Source organism: Phyllostomus hastatus, unplaced genomic scaffold, assembly GCF_019186645.2.
Source record: "Phyllostomus hastatus isolate PE091 unplaced genomic scaffold, TTU_PhHast_1.1 phas_scaffold_216, whole genome shotgun sequence".
Classification (NCBI taxonomy): domain Eukaryota; kingdom Metazoa; phylum Chordata; class Mammalia; order Chiroptera; family Phyllostomidae; genus Phyllostomus; species Phyllostomus hastatus.
In genome coordinates, this window is record NW_025334018.1 from 4,456,839 (window position 1) to 4,474,510 (window position 17,672).

General features: G+C 52.6%; 2 protein-coding genes across 3 annotated transcripts; both read left to right on the top strand.

Annotated features, from left to right (window-relative positions):
• Window positions 1–1,511: 1,511 nt before the first annotated feature.
• Window positions 1,512–5,655, top strand: SLC39A1 (solute carrier family 39 member 1). The gene is made up of 4 exons (XM_045817308.1): window positions 1,512–1,616; window positions 2,353–2,571; window positions 2,742–2,872; window positions 4,036–5,655. The coding sequence occupies exons 2-4, from the start codon at window positions 2,385–2,387 to the stop codon at window positions 4,690–4,692; spliced, it is 975 nt and encodes a 324-aa protein (XP_045673264.1). The 5' UTR covers window positions 1,512–1,616; window positions 2,353–2,384; the 3' UTR covers window positions 4,693–5,655.
• A 448-nt stretch (window positions 5,656–6,103) lies between these two features.
• CRTC2 (CREB regulated transcription coactivator 2) lies at window positions 6,104–16,907 on the top strand. 2 transcript variants are annotated; one of them, XM_045817191.1, is made up of 15 exons: window positions 6,104–6,393; window positions 9,643–9,744; window positions 9,821–9,937; window positions 10,527–10,588; window positions 11,919–11,987; window positions 12,141–12,244; window positions 12,345–12,374; window positions 12,546–12,610; window positions 12,712–12,761; window positions 12,892–13,136; window positions 13,483–13,886; window positions 15,222–15,491; window positions 15,691–15,771; window positions 15,970–16,156; window positions 16,260–16,907. In XM_045817191.1, exons 1-15 carry the CDS (start codon window positions 6,241–6,243, stop codon window positions 16,478–16,480), a joined length of 2,160 nt encoding a protein of 719 aa, XP_045673147.1. In that variant the 5' UTR covers window positions 6,104–6,240; the 3' UTR covers window positions 16,481–16,907. The 2 variants fall into 2 exon arrangements, with proteins under 2 accessions (XP_045673147.1, XP_045673148.1); XM_045817192.1 differs by lacking the exon at window positions 15,691–15,771 and having other exon boundaries at window positions 6,105–6,393.
• Window positions 16,908–17,672: the final 765 nt, after the last annotated feature.

Genomic DNA, 17,672 nt, shown 5'->3' on the forward strand with positions numbered 1-17,672 from the left:
CTTTTTTTTTATTTTATTTATTTTTAGACAGAGGGGAAGGGAAGGAGAAAGAGAGAGAGAAACATCAATGTGTGGTTGCCTCTCACATGTCCCCCACCAGGGACCCAGCCAGCAACCCAGGCATGTGCCCTGGCTAGGAATCGAACCTGCGATGCTTTGGTTCGCAGCCCGCGCTCAATCCACTGAGCTATGCCAGCCAGGGCTACATTCTCCTTTTCTTAAGGAAGTTGCTGGCCTTTGAAAGGGTAAGGCCAGAGTCATTTGCTATTGTGGCACCATTCGCTGAGCACACCTATGACCTTGTTAAACATGATTCCCATTTTACTCTTCTGAGCTTGTCCCCAGGACTGGAAATTACTGGAAGGTAATAACAGAACTAATGACTCCCTACAGCCACAGGCAGAAGATAACATTGGAACTAACAGCAGCCTAGAGTTACAACACTTGCAACAGCCCAGGGCATACAACAGCAACCCTCCACCACCACCCCTTTTTAAAAGATTTTATTTTAGAGAATGGAAGGGAGAAAGGGAGGGAGAGAAACATCAGTGTGTGGTTGCCTCTTGAGTACCCCCTATTGGGACCTGGCCTGCAATCCATGCATTTGCCCTGACTGGGAATCGAACCGACGACCCTTTGGTTTGCAAACTGGCATTCAGTCCACTGAGCCAAACCAGCCAGGGCTCCACCCTTTTTTAGTCCAATTATAATCCAATAAAAGCTCAAAGCCTCCACCCCTTAATGCTTGTGTATCTCTTCACACCAGGCCTCTCTCCTTTCTTGGAGAGCAAATAAAAACTGGATTCGCAACACTTTCTTCTCTTCGTGAATTCTTTCACAGTCAATATTACCAACCACCCTAACAGCCTTGATTTCCAAAGCCGTATCAAAGGCATCACTCTGTCCCTTCTTTAACTTTGCAAAAAAAGAATAAGCTGAGCGAGCCCCTTTCTTTATTTTCCTCCTTTGTTCCCTACTTTCCCATGAGACTAGAAGAGGATTCTGATACCACAGGGATGTGGGCCAAGACGATCCAGGCTAAGGAAACAGTAAAGGCCCTCAGTTGAAAATACCTTGACTCATTCAAGGAATAGAAAAAGCAAAGAAGTCCTAAGAAGGGAATGTTTTCTTTTCTTTGACGCCAGGGTGCACAGAAGGGATCCAAGATCAGGCAGACATAAAGTAAGGCAGAATATTAGGGACTGAGGGGTGCGTATAGGACACCACCCCCGTCCGCTTCCCCTTCCCGTCCGGGTTTGTGGCTTCCTTCTTAAAAAAATCTGTAAAACATCAAAGCCTCCGTTTAGCAGCCACCTCCCTCCAAGCAGAAAATCTCAGTGGCCCCGGCTGTCTGCACCTAGATACTCTCTACCCTTTCCCTGCTCTCGCGCATTCTCCTATCGTCTCTGCTTCCCACTCAGCTGGGCTTTCCGTCTCTGATTGGTCCTAGGTCACGTCACTCTTTTTATGCATCCGCCCCCAGTATCTGTCATTGGCAGCAGGGTGAGGATTCGCGGAGGCTCTAGTTCGGGGAGGAGGGGCGCTGGGGAGGAGGGCGGGAATTCCCGACTGGAGGCCGGAACTCAGCGGGTGCCATGTAGTGAGACCCTCGCGAGGTGAGTGCGGACTTTATGGGAGCGGGATTTAGGTCAGCCGCTCAGGCCTCCTAGGAGACCCAGGAGCTGGAGTTTAGGCTCTCACATTTTTCTGCTTCACTGGACGCTGGCGGCCGCGGACCCCGCCTACTGAAGCCTGGACTTTCAGACGCCGCCCTCAGTTGTTTTCAGTCGGTCCCGGGACCCCAGACTCCTTGGGCCTCTTTTTAGTCATCTACTCCTACATCCCAGGCTGGGCCTGAAGTGGTCGCTCTCTGCTTTGAGGGGGATGGCGCTGGGCAAACGGGAGCGGGAGAAGGATCCAGCACCCAAGTTCGCCCTGTTCAGGTGGTCCACGAAGCTACCCACGCGCATCACTGCACAGCCCCTCCCCCACCCAACCTTAGCCTCATCTGTTCCTTCCCAGAAGGGACCTGGCCTCGACTTTTCTTGCAGGACCCAGCTCCCTAGTTCTCTGGGAGTTCCAGATGAAAGCGTAATGACATAACTACACAGTCCTCATGACTCTGTTTCCCCCTTGCAGGGCCCCTGAATAAGTCACTTGGAAGGGATAAAGCCTGAGGGGGAAGAGAAATGTTCCCAGTACAGGAGTGGATGGTGGATGAGTCACACAGGGTTGGGGAAGGTCAGAAAGAGTCTGGTGTGAGGGAACTGCACTCTGCTGACCAGTCTTTCCTTTTCCTTGGCTCCATCTTTCCTTATGTGACCATTTCCCCAACTTACTCTGTCTTCCTAGGTCTGAGAGTGACTGGAGCAACCACAGCCACCATGGGGCCCTGGGGAGAGCCAGAGCTCCTGGTGTGGCGCCCAGAGGCAGTAGCCTCGGAGTCCCCAGTGCCTGTGGGACTGGAGGTGAAGTTGGGAGCCCTGGTGCTACTGCTAGTACTCACTCTCATCTGCAGTCTTGTGCCCATCTGTGTGCTACGCCAGCCAGGAGCTAACCCAGAAGCCTCAGGTAAGGCTCTCCTTTTCCCTGCTGCTATGGATGCTTGGGGTACTGAAGGCTCTGGCACTGAAGGTGACCTAAGGAGGGGAAGGCAAGAGTGACCATTGCTTGGGTTGGGGTAGGGGGCGCCTGGAGAGGGTTCATTTGCTCATTCTCCTCTGTGCTTTACTCCTGCCTAGCCTCCCGCCAAAGAGCCCTGAGCCTAGTAAGCTGTTTTGCGGGGGGTGTCTTTCTGGCCACCTGTCTCCTGGACCTGCTACCTGACTACCTATCTGCCATAGATGAGGCCCTGGCAGCCCTGCATGTGACGGTGAGCACTGGCTGGATGCATGTGACCCTGTGAATGTGACCGTATTCAGTTGCATACCTCTAGGAGAGGTGGTTTGTATGGATATGTTCCTGTGTCACTTCATGACTGTGTGGAAGCCTCTTGGATATGATCCTATGAATTATGATTTTTAGTTATAGACCATAACTGTTTTTGTGGGTTCCCCCCCTGGTCCCTTTGTGAGCACTATGTACCCTCTGAGACAGCATGAGGAGCCTTATTAAGAGGTGTGTGACCTACTCTGTTGGTTTCTCAGTTCCAGCTTTAAGGAAGCTAACAGCAATCCAAGAATCATCTTTACCCTCTCATCACTTTCTTGAAGGATTGTAGAAAGAGGTCTCTACAGGCCTGGGAAGGGTAGGAGGCAATCCCAGGGGCTTGGTGTTGCTGACCAAAAAGGCCCAAATAAGTGGGATATGGGGAAGATCAAGTTCAAAGCATAGGACAGTCTCATAGGAAAAACTGAGACAGTTTGGGCGGTGGTTCAAGGACAGTACCCTGGGCTCTTCCTCTAGCTCCCTGAGACTGAGGAAGTAACACTGCATATGACCTGTGTGTCTGTGACTGAGTGACCTGTGCCTTCATGCGGCTGGGTGTAAGTCTAAACGCCCCTGCAACAGTGTATAGCACTGTGTGTGAGCATTTGGGAAGGTGGACCAATGTGTGGCTCTTTGTATGCCTGCATGTGACACTTTGTGTATGTCTGCATCAGTGGCTCTGAACTGGGGGTGAGGGTTTTGACCCTTGCCCCAAAAAACATTTGGTAATATCTGGAGACATTTTTGGTTGTCATAGCTCAGGGAGGAAGGGCGTTGCACTGCTACTGGCATCTAATGGGTAGAGGCTAGAGAGGCTCTGCACAGGGTAGCCCTCCATAGCAAAGGATTATCTAGCCCCAAATGTTAATATTGCCCGAGTTGAGAAATCTTGTTCTACATGTAACACTGACACCAGAATCTATGTCATTGTGGATCCTTCTGTGTTTGTGTCACCAAGTGACTCTATCTATGTGACCACTGAGTGGCCCTGTGTCAGTATGTGACCCCATGTCTGTGTAACTGGCACTCCACTGGATTCTGCATCTGACTCCTCTTCCCTATACTTGGTCTGTCTCCTGAACTCCTTGCTGCCTCCTTTGCTCGTAGCTCCAGTTCCCCCTACAAGAGTTCATCCTGGCCATGGGCTTCTTCCTGGTCCTGGTGATGGAGCAGATCACGCTGGCTTACAAGGAGCAGTCGGTGCCACCACCTCGAGAGGAGACAAGGGCGCTGCTGGGAACAGTGAATGGTGGGCCACAGCACTGGCATGATGGGCCAGGTGTCCCACAGGCAAGCGGAACTCTGGCAGCCCCCTCAGCCCTGCGTGCCTGTGTACTGGTCTTCTCCCTAGCTCTCCACTCGGTGTTTGAGGGGCTGGCGGTGGGGCTTCAGCGAGACCGGGCTCGAGCCATGGAGCTGTGCCTGGCTTTGCTGCTCCATAAGGGTATTCTGGCAGTCAGCTTGTCCCTGCGGCTGCTGCAGAGCCACCTGAGAGCAAAGGTGGTGGCTGGCTGTGGGATCCTCTTCTCATGTATGACACCTCTGGGCATTGGGTTGGGTGCAGCTCTGGCAGAGTCAGCTGGGCCACTCCACCAGCTGGCCCAGTCTGTACTGGAGGGCATGGCAGCTGGCACCTTTCTTTATATCACCTTCCTGGAAATCCTGCCCCAGGAGCTGGCCACTTCTGAGCAGAGGATCCTCAAGGTCATTCTGCTCCTGTCAGGCTTTGCCCTACTTACTGGTCTGCTTTTCATCCAAATCTAGGGGGCTCCAAGAAAGGGAAGGGAGACTGGGTACCAGGTGCTGTTGACCCACCTCCCTTCCTCAGGAATGGGGAAGGGAAGTATTGAGGGCCAAAGAGTTCCCTGATAGGTGGGGATGGAGCCTTTGGTACTTATTACCTGACCAATTACCTGAGAGGGAAGTGGGCAGACAAGCGCCTAACCCACCAGGCAGAAGGAACAAGGCATGGTCAAGTCACTAAAGGCATCAAGAGACATAGTATTAGAAAAGACACTGAGCGTTAGAATCGAGCAGACACTACACAGGGACAAGCTGACACCAGGGAGGCTGGAGGTGGGTACCCAGATGCTGTGGGATAGGAGAGAGGGCCTAAGTCCAGAGTCAGCAATTCTGTTTGTAGCCCACTTCAGCCTTCTGTAATTTGGAGTGGACCCCTCCTACTTTTCTTAGCTCCTACTCTCACATCTAGTTTCCTCTTCCCTTCTCCCAAGATCTATTAGTGCCAACACCCGCCCTGCCAGTTTTGGTACCTTCTCTGGCTTCTCCAGTCTGCTCACTCCTCTATTTTTAAAGTGCCAAATAAAATGCCCTCCCTCTTTCTCAAAGCACAGTAATACATTGAGCCCTGCCTGGCACTTCAGTGAAGGGGGTTCTTTTGTTCTGTATTTTAGTCCAAGTTTCTGAGGTGGAGAAGAAGAGTTTGCTGAGTTGTGACAAGGGGGAAGGGTTGTCAGATCTGCGGGCCCCTACCACTGCTGCACCCTAGGTATACCGCACATGGACATGGTGCCCCATACCCAGATGATAAATACTGAGCTGCCAAAAATTTTTTATACCATAGGAGGCCAAGGGGGAAGGGGAATATTCACCCCCGGGGTTATTTTTGGGGAGGTAGGGCTGTGCACAGGGTCATATTCTCTAGAATCTATTTTACTTACTGACTGTTTTGGGATATATTACCCAAATAAAAGATGTTTCTCTACATTTGTGCAGTATCTGATTCATTTGTATTGAGAAAGTGGTGGGCATGTGACCAGCCCGAGAGGGCCTGAGGCTCAGATGTTTACAGTTGTTTTGGTATCATCCCTGGTCTCATTGTTTTCATTCAGTCCTTCAGAGAAGCTCTGAAGATGACATTTTTCTTCTTTTGACTCTTCCTTCTTCCTCCTCCCCTTCCCCTTCCCCTCTTTTCTCCTCTCTTTCAATCCCTACCCCCTTCGTGTTCCTAGGCTCCGGACCAATTTAGAACTACTTTTCCCAGCTTGCCGCGCGCAGGGGGGAGCTGAGTGGGAGGAGCAAAGTGTCCGGTTCCCCCTAGTCAACAGGGCTGCTGGGAATTGGTGTCCGTTTCCTCTTCGTACTGCGTGATTGGAGCGGTAAGAGGGTCACGTAAACAAACTACAATTCCCGGAAGACCCTGCGCGCTACAGGTCAGGGCTAGGCTGGGGCCGGGTTCGCGGTGCTTGCTGAGACGGCGGCGGCGGCTACGGCTGGAAGACCCGGGCGGGAGCCCGGGGCACAGGCCGTGGCTTGTGCGGGGAGGGTGGCGGGGAGGGACGGAGGAGGAAGATGGCGACGTCGGGGGCGAACGGGCCCGGATCGGCCACGGCCTCAGCTTCCAATCCGCGCAAGTTTAGTGAGAAGATCGCGCTGCAGAAGCAGCGTCAGGCCGAAGAGACGGCGGCCTTCGAGGAGGTGATGATGGACATCGGCTCCACCCGGGTGAGGGGCCGCGCCGGAGAGTCAAGCGGAGCAATTACGGAGCGGGAGCCCAGAGGCGGGGCGGGGGCGAGAGTCACAGCCAAAGAGGTGGAACGGGGCAGCGGCTGCGGATGCCGTAGTCTGGGAAGCTGAGGGTGAGGGCCGTGGAGCAGAAAGGCGGGTTCTGTCGGGGGAGGCCAGAGCTCCCAGAGAAGTTGGGAGTTTAGGAATGACTAGGGACCAAGTGAGGAGTGGGCGGAGATTGGAGACAGTTCCCTGGAACCGGGCGGAAGTCGGAGGTGGGTGGTCCTTGTGCATCCCTGATTGAGTCCTCTCGGGGACTCTACTGAAGCATCCCCGATGTTGGGTTATGGGGGGGGGGGATGGTCTGCTTGCCCTACTCTTGCTTCCTCTGAGTTGGTAATCTCTTCCAGCCTGGTTCCTCTGCCCTCTTGGCCACTCTCGGCACTTCAATTCCTCTGGGAAAGGGCCCCTTGAGTGGTTTGAACAGCAGCGCTGGGTATAGTGGGGCAGGAAGTCCCCTCCTGCGTCCCGTCCCTTTGCTTCCTTTTTCAAATACTTCTTGTGGTTTCCTGACGTGAATGAAGGTGAGGGCCATTGCCCACAGACTGGTGCTTGGTTTACGGTGGTGGCCGTCTTGGAAGAGAGATAGGGCTTTGAATCCTGAAAGCGGGAACAGGTGGCTATAGGTTGTGTGGAACCCGATGGCTTTGTGTGGGTCACTTACGAGTTGGTTTCGAGGGTCTTCTATGTGTAAGGAATATTAACTTTTAGGAAGCTCCAGAAAGAAGGCATCTTGGCAGAGTTGCCTCTGAAACCCCTCTGGCCTTAATTTCTTGCTATCAGGACTGGATGTCTGAGGGAGTGAGGGGTGCGAGTTTGCCCAGTTGGCATGCAGTCCTAATGTAGGGAGGTGTTATTCTCAAAACAGCAGGTGAGGAGGATATTTCAGGGATTCCTCATGATAGGGAGTTAAAAGAAATTTAAGGAGAGATGGAACATAAATACCACATTCCAGAGCTCTTTCTCCTGGTTTGACTGTAATCTCATCTGTCTGTGACCGACTTGGTTGTATTTGTGTGTGTGTGTCTCCCTTAACTCTGTCAGTCTTTTTTGTGTTTATTTCCCCTTTCAGTCTCCAGAGACCATGTGTCCTAGTTTGCGGGAGATAGAACAGTTAGGTGGAGAAGCAAATCTTGTGTGTCTGTGTGTGTTTGTGCCTAACTGCTGCGATCTAACTGTTGACTGCTCCCCTTCAGGAGCTTGTGATCGTGGTAGGGCAGAGGCAAGAAGGTGGGTGAGAGGCTGATCTCCAGCTAACATCTTGAGGCCCTGCTTCTGGACTGTGACTCCAGCAGAGGCATGGTGGGACCTTAGGGCTGTATGTGCAGGGAAAGGCCATGAGCAACTCAAAGCTAGGTCATCTATCTCTGTAGTGTCTTGGTCTGTTCAGAAGCCCCCTCCACCTCCCTTGCCCCTACTGGGTCACTTCACAGCTGCACATAAAAATGTAGTGGGCATACTTGGCCAGAGCCTGGGAAACTGGGCTCTGATACTTAGCCTTTATTTGGCTAGGTGGGAGGGCTCCTTTGAGGCAGATACGGCCATGGAGGCCTATACTGCTGTGAGGCTAGGGTTGTCATATATATGCATACTATTAGCAGCCCTGAAGTGGCCCAAAGGTGAACATAGTGCCCACTAAATTCACTGGGCTGACCTGGAACAGGAGGTTCGTTCTGAGGTTAGCCTGTGCGCAATAGTATGTGCTGGAAGCTCTGAGATTTTACCCCTCATCAGCTGCCCTGTGTCTCTTTTATTTAGCTGGTGACAGTGCCTGTCTCAGAAATAGGTACTCACCTCTCACAGAGGGACATGAGATCTGTAGACAGACTAAAACCATGCCAGGCTAAGGAATGTGGTGTCTCACTCTAGTGCTAGACTTATGTCCCCAGAGGGGATGAGGCTAGGGAGATGCCTCTGGTCCACACTGCTGTTCCCTCTCCCTCTCCCATTTACCAGGCTTTCCTGCCCATTCAGGGACCTTACAACTAAGTGCAAGGATGTGCCTTGGTTTGTTTTTTATTTAAAGATTTTATTTATTTATTTTTAGACAGAGGGGAAGGGAGGGATAAAGAGAGGGAAGGAAACATCAGTGTGTGGTTGCCTCTCATGAGCCCCCAACTGGGGACCTGGCCTGCAACCCAGGCATGTGCTCTGACTGGGAATCAAACCAGTGACCCTTTGGTTTGCAGTCCAGCACTCCATCCACTGAGCCACACCAGCCTGGGCAGAATGTACCTTGGTTTTGGCCTTGTTTTTCCATCTATGAGAGCCATCATTTCTTAGATGTTCTTTCTAGTTTGGGAGGTTCTAGTCTGAGTGGCCTCCTTGAGGCTGGGCAAGTGGCAGAGCCCAGAAGCCTGTGCCTCTTTCCTCTGCTAGGGACAGGAAAGAGACTGGTAGTAGTGGCTCTGTGGCATCCACCTATGGCCTTTCCCTCATTTCTAGTCACTCCAGGACACATCTGGAAGTAAAAGCATAGGTGCCCAGTAAGAACCCCTTCTCAGGAGTTAAACCATGTGACTATTCTGGGGGCTCCTGGCAGCCCTACAGAGTCTCTGTTTAGATGGATGACAACTGGGACAGGCCCTGAACAGAGTGTCAGGCTTGTCAGGGTCTGTACCTGGCAGAGTGATGCCAGGTATTAGTAACAGCATTGATGAGGGCAGCCTGCAGAAGAGCTGAGGCAGAGTGTTTGCACCAGGTCTCAGTGGTGCTTTTCCCCAGCACTGTTCTTTGTTTTGTCTTTTCCTTTTCCTTCCCTTTCCTTCCCTTTCCTTCCCTTTCCTTCCCTTTCCTTCCCCTTTCCTTCCCTTCCTTTCCCTTCCCTTTCCCTTTCCCTTTCCTTTCCTTTCCTTTCCTTTCCTTTCCTTTCCTTTCCTTTCCTTTCCTTTCCTTTCCTTTCCTTTCCTTTCCTTTCTTTTCCTTCTCTTCTCTTCTCTTCTCTTCTCTTCTCTTCTCTTCTCTTCTCTTCTCTTCTTTCTTCTCTCTTTTCTCTTCTCTTCTCTTCTCTTCTCTTCTCTCTCCCTCTTTCTTTCTTCCTTTTTTTCTTTCCTTCCCTGACAGATCTTTGAAAAGTAGCACCAGTAGTAGCATATCCTGGAGGCTGGAGCGGCAAAAGTGGCCAAAGATCACGAACAATGCTCAGCCTCCCTCCCTGACATCCCCATTTTGCCCTTTGTGTCTCAGTTACAGGCCCAAAAACTGCGACTGGCATACACAAGGAACTCTCATTACGGTGGCTCTCTGCCAAACGTGAACCAGATTAGCTGTGGCCTGGCGGAGTTCCAGGTGAGTGGACAGCAGCCTCAGTAGAGTGCAGGCTCTTCGGCAACTTCCCCATTAACTTACCTGTGTGTTTTGGCAGAGCCCCCTCCACTCACCGTTGGATTCATCCCGAAACACTCGGCACCATGGACTGGTGGAACGGGTGCAGCGAGATCCCCGGAGAATGGTGTCCCCACTCCGCCGCTACCCCCGCCACATATCCTTCACAGAGAGTTTGGGGAGTTTGGAGGTGGTGGGTTGGGGTCCCTCAGGAACTCATGGTGGGAAGGGACTTTAGGTGTTGTCCAGTCCCGTCCTTCTCCAGGAGCTCTCCTTTACCCAGCCTCCCAGAAAAGTGGCCATTCGGCCCACGTGTCAGCGCTGGCTCCTGTGCAGGGGAGTGGCTGCTGACACAGGTTGTGGCACAGGTTGTGCCCTGTGTCTCTGGATGGTCCTGACTGTCCTTATGCAGCTTGCTCTTTGCTGCCAGAGGCAGGGCTCTGATATTCTCCTGCCTAAGGGGGTTTGGTTCCCTCCTCACATTTCTGTCCTTGGCCTTCAATCTCAGAGGCCTCCACAGAAGTGCATCCCAGGCCCTGCCTAGGCAGTCTCCTGTGTTTTTCCACCTCTGCTGGGTCTCACCCTCTTCTCTTCCGTTCTCTGACCTGATTGTTGCTCCTTGTCAAGGAGGAAGAGGTTGTTTGTTTCTTGAAACAACTCACCTGCTGCCTCCATTATTCTTCTCTCCTCTGGTCTCTAGCCCATCCAACCTCTCCTCGCTTTTTACCTTAACCGGTGCCGTTCACATTGACAGCTCTCCCTACAGTCCTGCCTACTTATCTCCTCCCCCGGAGTCCAGCTGGCGGAGGTCAGTGTCCAAGGCAGTCAGGATCTCCTGCCCACTCTCTGACATGTCTCTGGAGGGAGCTCGTGTTGGGGTTGGGCATGTGGGGCAAGGCTTTCAGCAGTACCTCCTTTCCTCAGGGCAGGGCTGGAAGGGGTGGGGGCAGGTGGAGTAGGTGGGTCAGAGTCCAGTCTTGGTCATATTGACACGAGTGGCCAAGCCTCCCAGTCCAAGCAGGGCAGGACCAATGGTAACGGTGGCTAGCTGGGGCGTGTGTGTAAGGGGGAAGGGAGGACGGCTGCCTCCTGTCAAGAGTGGGTGCCAGCCCTGGTTGGCATGGCTCTGTGGATGGAGTGCTGGCCTTCAAACCGAAAGGTTGCTGGTTTGATTCCCAGTCAGGGCACATGCCTGGGTTGTAGGCCAGGTCCCCAGTTGGAGGCGTGGGAGAGGCAACTGATCAGTGTATCTCTCAAACATAGACATTTCTCTGCTTCTCTTTCTCCCTCCCTTCCCTTCTCACTAAAAATAAGTAAATAAAAATGTTTAAAAAAAGAAGAGTGGATGCCAGATATAGTGTACTGGCACTCAGAGTCCTGAACCCTTCTGTCCATCTCGTCACTAATATACATACCTGACAGAGTTTCTGGGCTCTAGGATTCCCATTTAGCTTGTCCTGGAAGAATGAAGTTGAGATTTTCCAAATCTAGATCAGCGATTTTCAACCTTTTTCATCTCATGGCACACATAAACTAATTACTAAATTCTGCAGCACACCAAAAGCTGTATTAATTTTTTGCCAATCTGACAAAAAATATATAGGTATAATTTTGATTAATAATAATAATAATAATAATTACCTACCCTTTTTGTTCCAGTGTGACTTTTTAAAAAATCAAGTGCCTATACTTATATGTAAGGATTTTGGTACAAAGAATTAACCAGTTAGACGCAACCTTATTACATGACGTGACCAGTAGGACGCAACTGTGTGTGACCTACATATTTATGGTTCAGGACAGGGCATTCACACCAGACAGCTATTGTGTTGACTGTTATCATTTTTTTTTACTTGACAATTCAAGGGATAAGAGGTCAGTGCTCCTGACTAAATAGTCAGGTATTGCATGTTTTAAAAATTCTTGTGGCACACTGGTTGAAAAATCATTGTCCTAATTGATTGGAGGAGAGGGTTCATGGGTCATGGATATTCGAGGAACCAGAGGGAAAAGAGGCATGCTCCTGGGCACCTGGCCCTCTCTACCTCCACGTCGGCTACCGCGTGTTTTCCGACTCCCATGCCTGCCTTCATGTCCACTGATGGCCTTCCTCCTTGTGACTTTGCTTTTCATTCCAGGACGATGCCCTGGGGCAATTTCCCTGCAGAGAAGGGGCAATTGTTTCGACTACCATCTGCACTTAACAGGTGATAACCTTCGAGTTCTCTAGTCCACATCTCTGATCTGTACTTTCTGGCCCCTACCCTGTTCCAGCTCAGCTAGTGCTTTCCCCTGCTGAGGAGGACATGGGGGCCAGGGAGACCATCACTGGTGCCAGCTGATCTCTGTGCCCTTCACAGGACAAGCTCTGATTCTGCCCTTCACACAAGCGTGATGAACCCCAGCCCTCAGGACACTTATCCAGGCCCTGCGCCTCCCAGTGTCCTTCCTGGCCGCCGTGGAGGTAAGTGGCCACGTCCCGGGGTAGGGGGTAACCCTGGAGCTCTGGTGTGAGGCAGGGAGGCAAGCGGGCATTGCAGCCAACTCCACCACAACCTTTGCAGGTTATCTGGATGGCGAAATGGACTCCAAAGGTATATGTTTCTCATCACTTGTGGGTACTGAATGCCAAAGAATTTCTGGGCTGGTGTCGGGGGCTTTATTCAAGGCCAGGGAGCAGGACTCCCTCCCGCCTGCCTCTGCTTCCTGTCCTGCTTCACTGGCTCCTTCTGCAAGCCTCCACTCATCAGTCTTTCTCTTTCAAGTCCCTGCCATTGAGGAGAACTTACTAGATGACAAGCATTTGCTGAAGCCCTGGGATGCTAAGAAGGTAGACGTGGCCCGCCGCCCCTCTTCTTTCCTTGAGCCGGCCTTCCAGGGGCCTCCGCTGAGCACTGGCCTCATTCTTCACTTTCTCCTGTCTCTCCTCAGCTGTCCTCATCCTCCTCCCGCCCTCGGTCCTGCGAAGTCCCTGGAATTAAGTAAGTGCCTCTTTGGTGTCGGCTAAGGGGATGGGTGAGGGAAGTAAAGGGAAATGTGGGAGGCCAGACTCTGCTCCTCCCTGACAAGTGGCCCACCAATGATGTCTTTCTTGTGCCCTCCTCCCCCCAGCATCTTTCCGTCTCCTGACCAGCCTGCCAACGTGCCTGTCCTCCCACCTGCCATGAACACGGGAGGCTCCTTACCTGACCTCACCAACCTGCACTTTCCCCCACCGCTGCCCACGCCCCTGGACCCAGAGGAGACGGCCTACCCCAACCTGAGTGGGGGCAACAGTACCTCCAATTTGACCCACACCATGACTCACCTGGGCATCAGTGGAGGCCTGGGCCTAGGCCCAGGCTACAATGCACCAGGTGAGTGGCTGTCCTAACTGTGTCCAGAGTGCTGCCTGGCTGGAGGGGCCTAGGGGTGGGAGGCTTGAGCACCAGTAACTGCCCGTATCAGCCCACCACCTGTCCACACCAGGTTCCCCTCACTGTACTTCTCTGCCAGCGAGAACTGGTAGGTACGGCTTTTCCAAAAAAGAAGTTGGAGAGTAGCCCCCAAGTGGACAAGACCAACCTCACTGCCAGGGACAGTGTAGGGAGGACATTGTGTTGCCACTTCCATAGTCTGGTCACTGCTACCTGTTCTGGGCAGAAAGGGGCCCAGTTCCCATCAGTAATGTTGGCATCTCTGGTTTTTTGTCTGTGCCTGCAGGATCTCATTCACCTCTCAGCCATCCATCCTTGCAGTCCTCCCTAAGCAATCCCAACCTTCAGGCTTCCCTAAGCAGTCCTCAGCCCCAGCTTCAGGGGTCCCACAGTCACCCCTCACTGCCTGCCTCCTCCTTGGCCCGCCATGCACTGCCCACCACCTCCCTGGGTCATCCCTCCCTCAGTGCCCCAGCCCTCTCCTCCTCCTCTTCTTCCTCCACTTCATCTGCTGTGCTGGGTGCCCCCCCTTACCCAGCTTCTACCCCTGGGGCCTCCCCCCGCCACCGCCGTGTACCCCTCAGCCCCCTGAGTTTGCCCGCGGGCCCAGCCGACGCCAGAAGGTCCCAACAGCAGCTGCCCAAACAGTTTTCGCCAACAATGTCACCCACCTTGTCTTCCATCACTCAGGTATGCGTGGCCACCTTCCCTACATGTCTGTCTCCCTTCCCCTTTTCTTTCCCTGCTAAGTTCTCTCCTTTCCGCTCTCCTTCCCTCAAATAGCTCTTCTCCTTACTTCCCATACTTGGCTCGTCCATCCGCTTTAATTCCCCTGTCCTCTACCTGCCCCATGCTCTATTTATCTTGTTTCCTCTTGACTTAAGAGTGCAAACCCTGGGGTAAAGCTCTCTGACAAATCCGGGCCCCACCTCTACTTGCAGTCTCCTTGTGGACAGTTTCACTTCTCTGAGCCTTAGCCTCCTCATCTGTGAAACACAGATGGGGTTGTAAGAATCAAAGGAAATCCCGTATGGAAGCTGCTCAGCACCATGCCTAGCCCAGGTGCAGGCTTGACTTGTGGTAGCTTATCCTCTCCCTTTTCTCCTTTTTTTGTTCCTGTCCTTTTTTTCTTATCTTTCTTTCTTTCTTTTTTTTTTTTTTCATGTCTCTATCTTGTCCCATCCCTTTTCCTATCTCCCTTCCTTCTTTTCTAGATTTCATGACTCAGAGAAACTCTAATCATGGAGCCCAATCCCTTCATTTTATAGACAGAGAGACTGGGGCCCACAGGGCTTGTGATTTCCCTTCACTTACACAGAATGTTGGGAAGAGTTAGGACCAGAACTAAAAACTCTTGAGTTTAACGCTGTTCCTCAATGCTAAAACTCCCAGCTTTTTCCTCCCCCAGTCCTTCTCTTTTTTCCTTCTCTCTGTTCCTCTTCTCCTGTCACCCTGGTGTACACTTGTCCTCCCCTCTGCCCTGCCTTCTCCTCCCCTCCTTTAGTCCTCCCTGGAATGTGTGTTCTGTGTTCCATCCGACACAGGTCCCCTTCTCTGTAGGAGAGCCTGAGATCCAGGCCCAGCGAGGGCCGTGCTCCCCTGGAGCCTGAGCCTGCAGTGAACCTGACTTCCTTCCCTCCTTTCCTCTTTGTTTCCTTCCTCCGGTTCTTCCTGGCCTTGTCAAGGCTTTAGAACGGCAGTTCTCAAGTTCACTGTTGTGCTATTAAGCACTTGTTAGGTGTGTCACAAGTACTTGTTTACTAATAATTCCTAAAGCACCAAGGTTTAGGAATAGTTTATTTCTGGACTGGATTCAAAATTATTCTTATGTTAGCCTCACTCAATTGCTTTCATTCTGATGAGCAGTTTTGAGTAATTGACCCAATCCCAGGGATACCCATGGGAACGCTATCAGGTCTTTGTGGAGAATGGTTGCAGCTTCCGAGGGTGGGAACCGCTGACTGAGAGTTCCTCTTGGGGGCACACTGAAAGGTAAGCTTCCCTTCTTTCCTTGCTTCTCTTTAGGGCGTCCCACTGGATACCAGTAAACTGCCCACTGACCAGCGGCTGCCTTCATACCCATATAGCCCCCCAAGTCTGGTTCTTCCCACCCAGCCACCTGCCCCAAAGCCTCTACAGCAGCCAGGGCTGTGCTCTCAGGCCTGCTCAGTGCAGTCCTCAGGTGGGCAGCCTGCAGGCCGGCAGCCACACTATGGGACACTATACCCACCTAGCTCCAGTGGGCATGGGCAACAGTCTTACCAACGACCAGTGAGTGACTTCAGCCTGGGGAACGTGAGTACTCAGGTTCCTGGCTCTGAAGCAGCGGAAAGGCTGGGATTGGGTCAGATGGGCCTGAGTGGTATCACTGACACAGTCTGAGTTGGAAGATCTGGGCAGAAGAGATCCTTCCGTTCCCCAGAGGACATGGCCCTACCAGCTTGGGGCTCCTCTAGTCCTGCGTTTGATCCTTCCTCCTGTCCCTCTCCCCCAGCTCTCTCTGCACAGCTTGCTCTTTGATGACTGCTGCTTTGACCCGTTCTCTTCCTGGCACGCACAAGCTCTGTCCCGGCAGGTACGGTGCCCACACCTACTTTTGGGGCCCGTGATCACCTCTCGCTCTGCTTGCTGCCATCTCCCTCTGTCTCTGCTTTTGGTCCAGGTGTGGGGGGAATTACTGGGCAAAGGGCATGTGTCAGCAGGGCCAGGCAGTGGCAGGCAGGCACTCCTGTTCTGAGGCCCACTTCCTCAAGATCTGTCTGTGCACTCCTAGCTGGAGCAGTTCAGCATGGAGAGTCCATCAACCAGTCTGGCGCTGGATCCCACTGGCTTTTCTGAAGGGGCTGGATTTTTAGGGAGCGAGGGATCAGCGAGTGGCCTCCAGGACCCCCATGCCCTCAACCACCAGAACTTGACACACTGTTCCCGCCATGGCTCAGGGCCTAACATCATCCTCACAGGTGAGAGGTGTGGGTGGTTGTGGGGGCTGGAAGGAGGAAGTGATGCATTTGCTGGCACAACAGGAGGTTGAGGGGTCCTCACCCATTTCTTCCTCCCATATAGGAGACTCCTCCCCAGGTTTCTCTAAGGAGATTGCAGTGGCCCTCTCCGGGGTGCCTGGCTTCGAGGTGTCAGCAGCTGGGTTGGAGCTGGGTCTGGGGCTGGAGGAGGAGCTGCGCATGGAACCACTGGGCCTGGAAGGGCTCAACATGCTGAGCGACCCGTGTGCCCTGCTGCCTGATCCTGCTGTGGAGGATTCATTCCGCAGTGACAGACTACAGTGAGGGGACTCATCATCCTTCTAATTGGCCCTGTTCCCCATCACTGTTCCTTTCCTCCCTTCCCCCTGGCCAGTAGAGACTACTCTCTGCCCCCAAATCCTCTTTCTAACATGAATGAGGGATCCCAAGAATGAGAAAAAGCAAGGGGTTTATCCAGGTGACCCTTGAATTCTGCATAAGGGGTGGGCCTGGGGGAGCTCAAGGGAGGGTCTGAAGCACTTGTAACTTTGAACCGTCTGTCTGGAGGTCAGAGCCTGTTGGAAAGCAGGGGGTAGAGGGGAGCCCTGGAGGCAGGGCTAGTTCAGGATGCCCAGGGGTGGGCAGTGCCAGCCCCTCGTCACCACTCTTCCCCTTGCAATGGTGGAGAGAGCCAGAGTGGATATTATTTTTTATTAAATATATTATATGTTAATAAAAAAATCATATTAAACCCTTGGTGTGGTTGGTTACTGTTTGGGTTGTGGCTGGCGAGCTGGGGGGTCTATCATGCTTTCTATGTCTTCTGAGCACCTTGTGGTTTGTGGAGCGCCCCTGCCCTGTCCCGCCCACCTCAGAGTTTGTGCCCAGCATTGGGCGTGGGGGTCCAGGCTGCATGCTCCCATGGCAGCACACATGCTCTCGCATTTGTTCAGAGCCCTGCTGCAGCATCAGGGACAGGGACTCTGGCCAGATGAGTTACTGCTCTTCTTCACCCCTGTGGCCTGGCTGTGAGTCAAAGTGAGGAAGTGATTGCTGGCTGAACTTACGGGTCTGATGCTTCTGGTAGAATGACCCCAGCTTTTTCCAGGGGTAGCTGGCCTCAATGCTAGAGCTACCTAGGAGAGAGGATATAACAAATACACCAGCTAGGTCTTGGGTTGGTTCCCCTTCTCTATGGCCCTTGAAGCCTAGAGGTCATCAAAATTAGACGAGTCTTACCTGGCCAGCCTCTGATCCCATTGCTCTAAGTCTCAGGTAAGCTCTGAGGTCGCATTCCTGCCCTCTCACTAACTGTAGTTCACCCTCCCAACTCTTCACTCATTCATTCTGCCGATGCTTCAGTGCTAACCACATTCTAAAGATGTTTCCTCTCCGTGGCTTGGGTTGACTAGCCCTCCAGCCATCTAGCCTCTCCCCTCTTCTCTTCCACTCTCAGGGGTCAGAAGGGCCATGCCCCTCAGTTACCAACACCTCTACTATTTGATGCCCTGTAGTC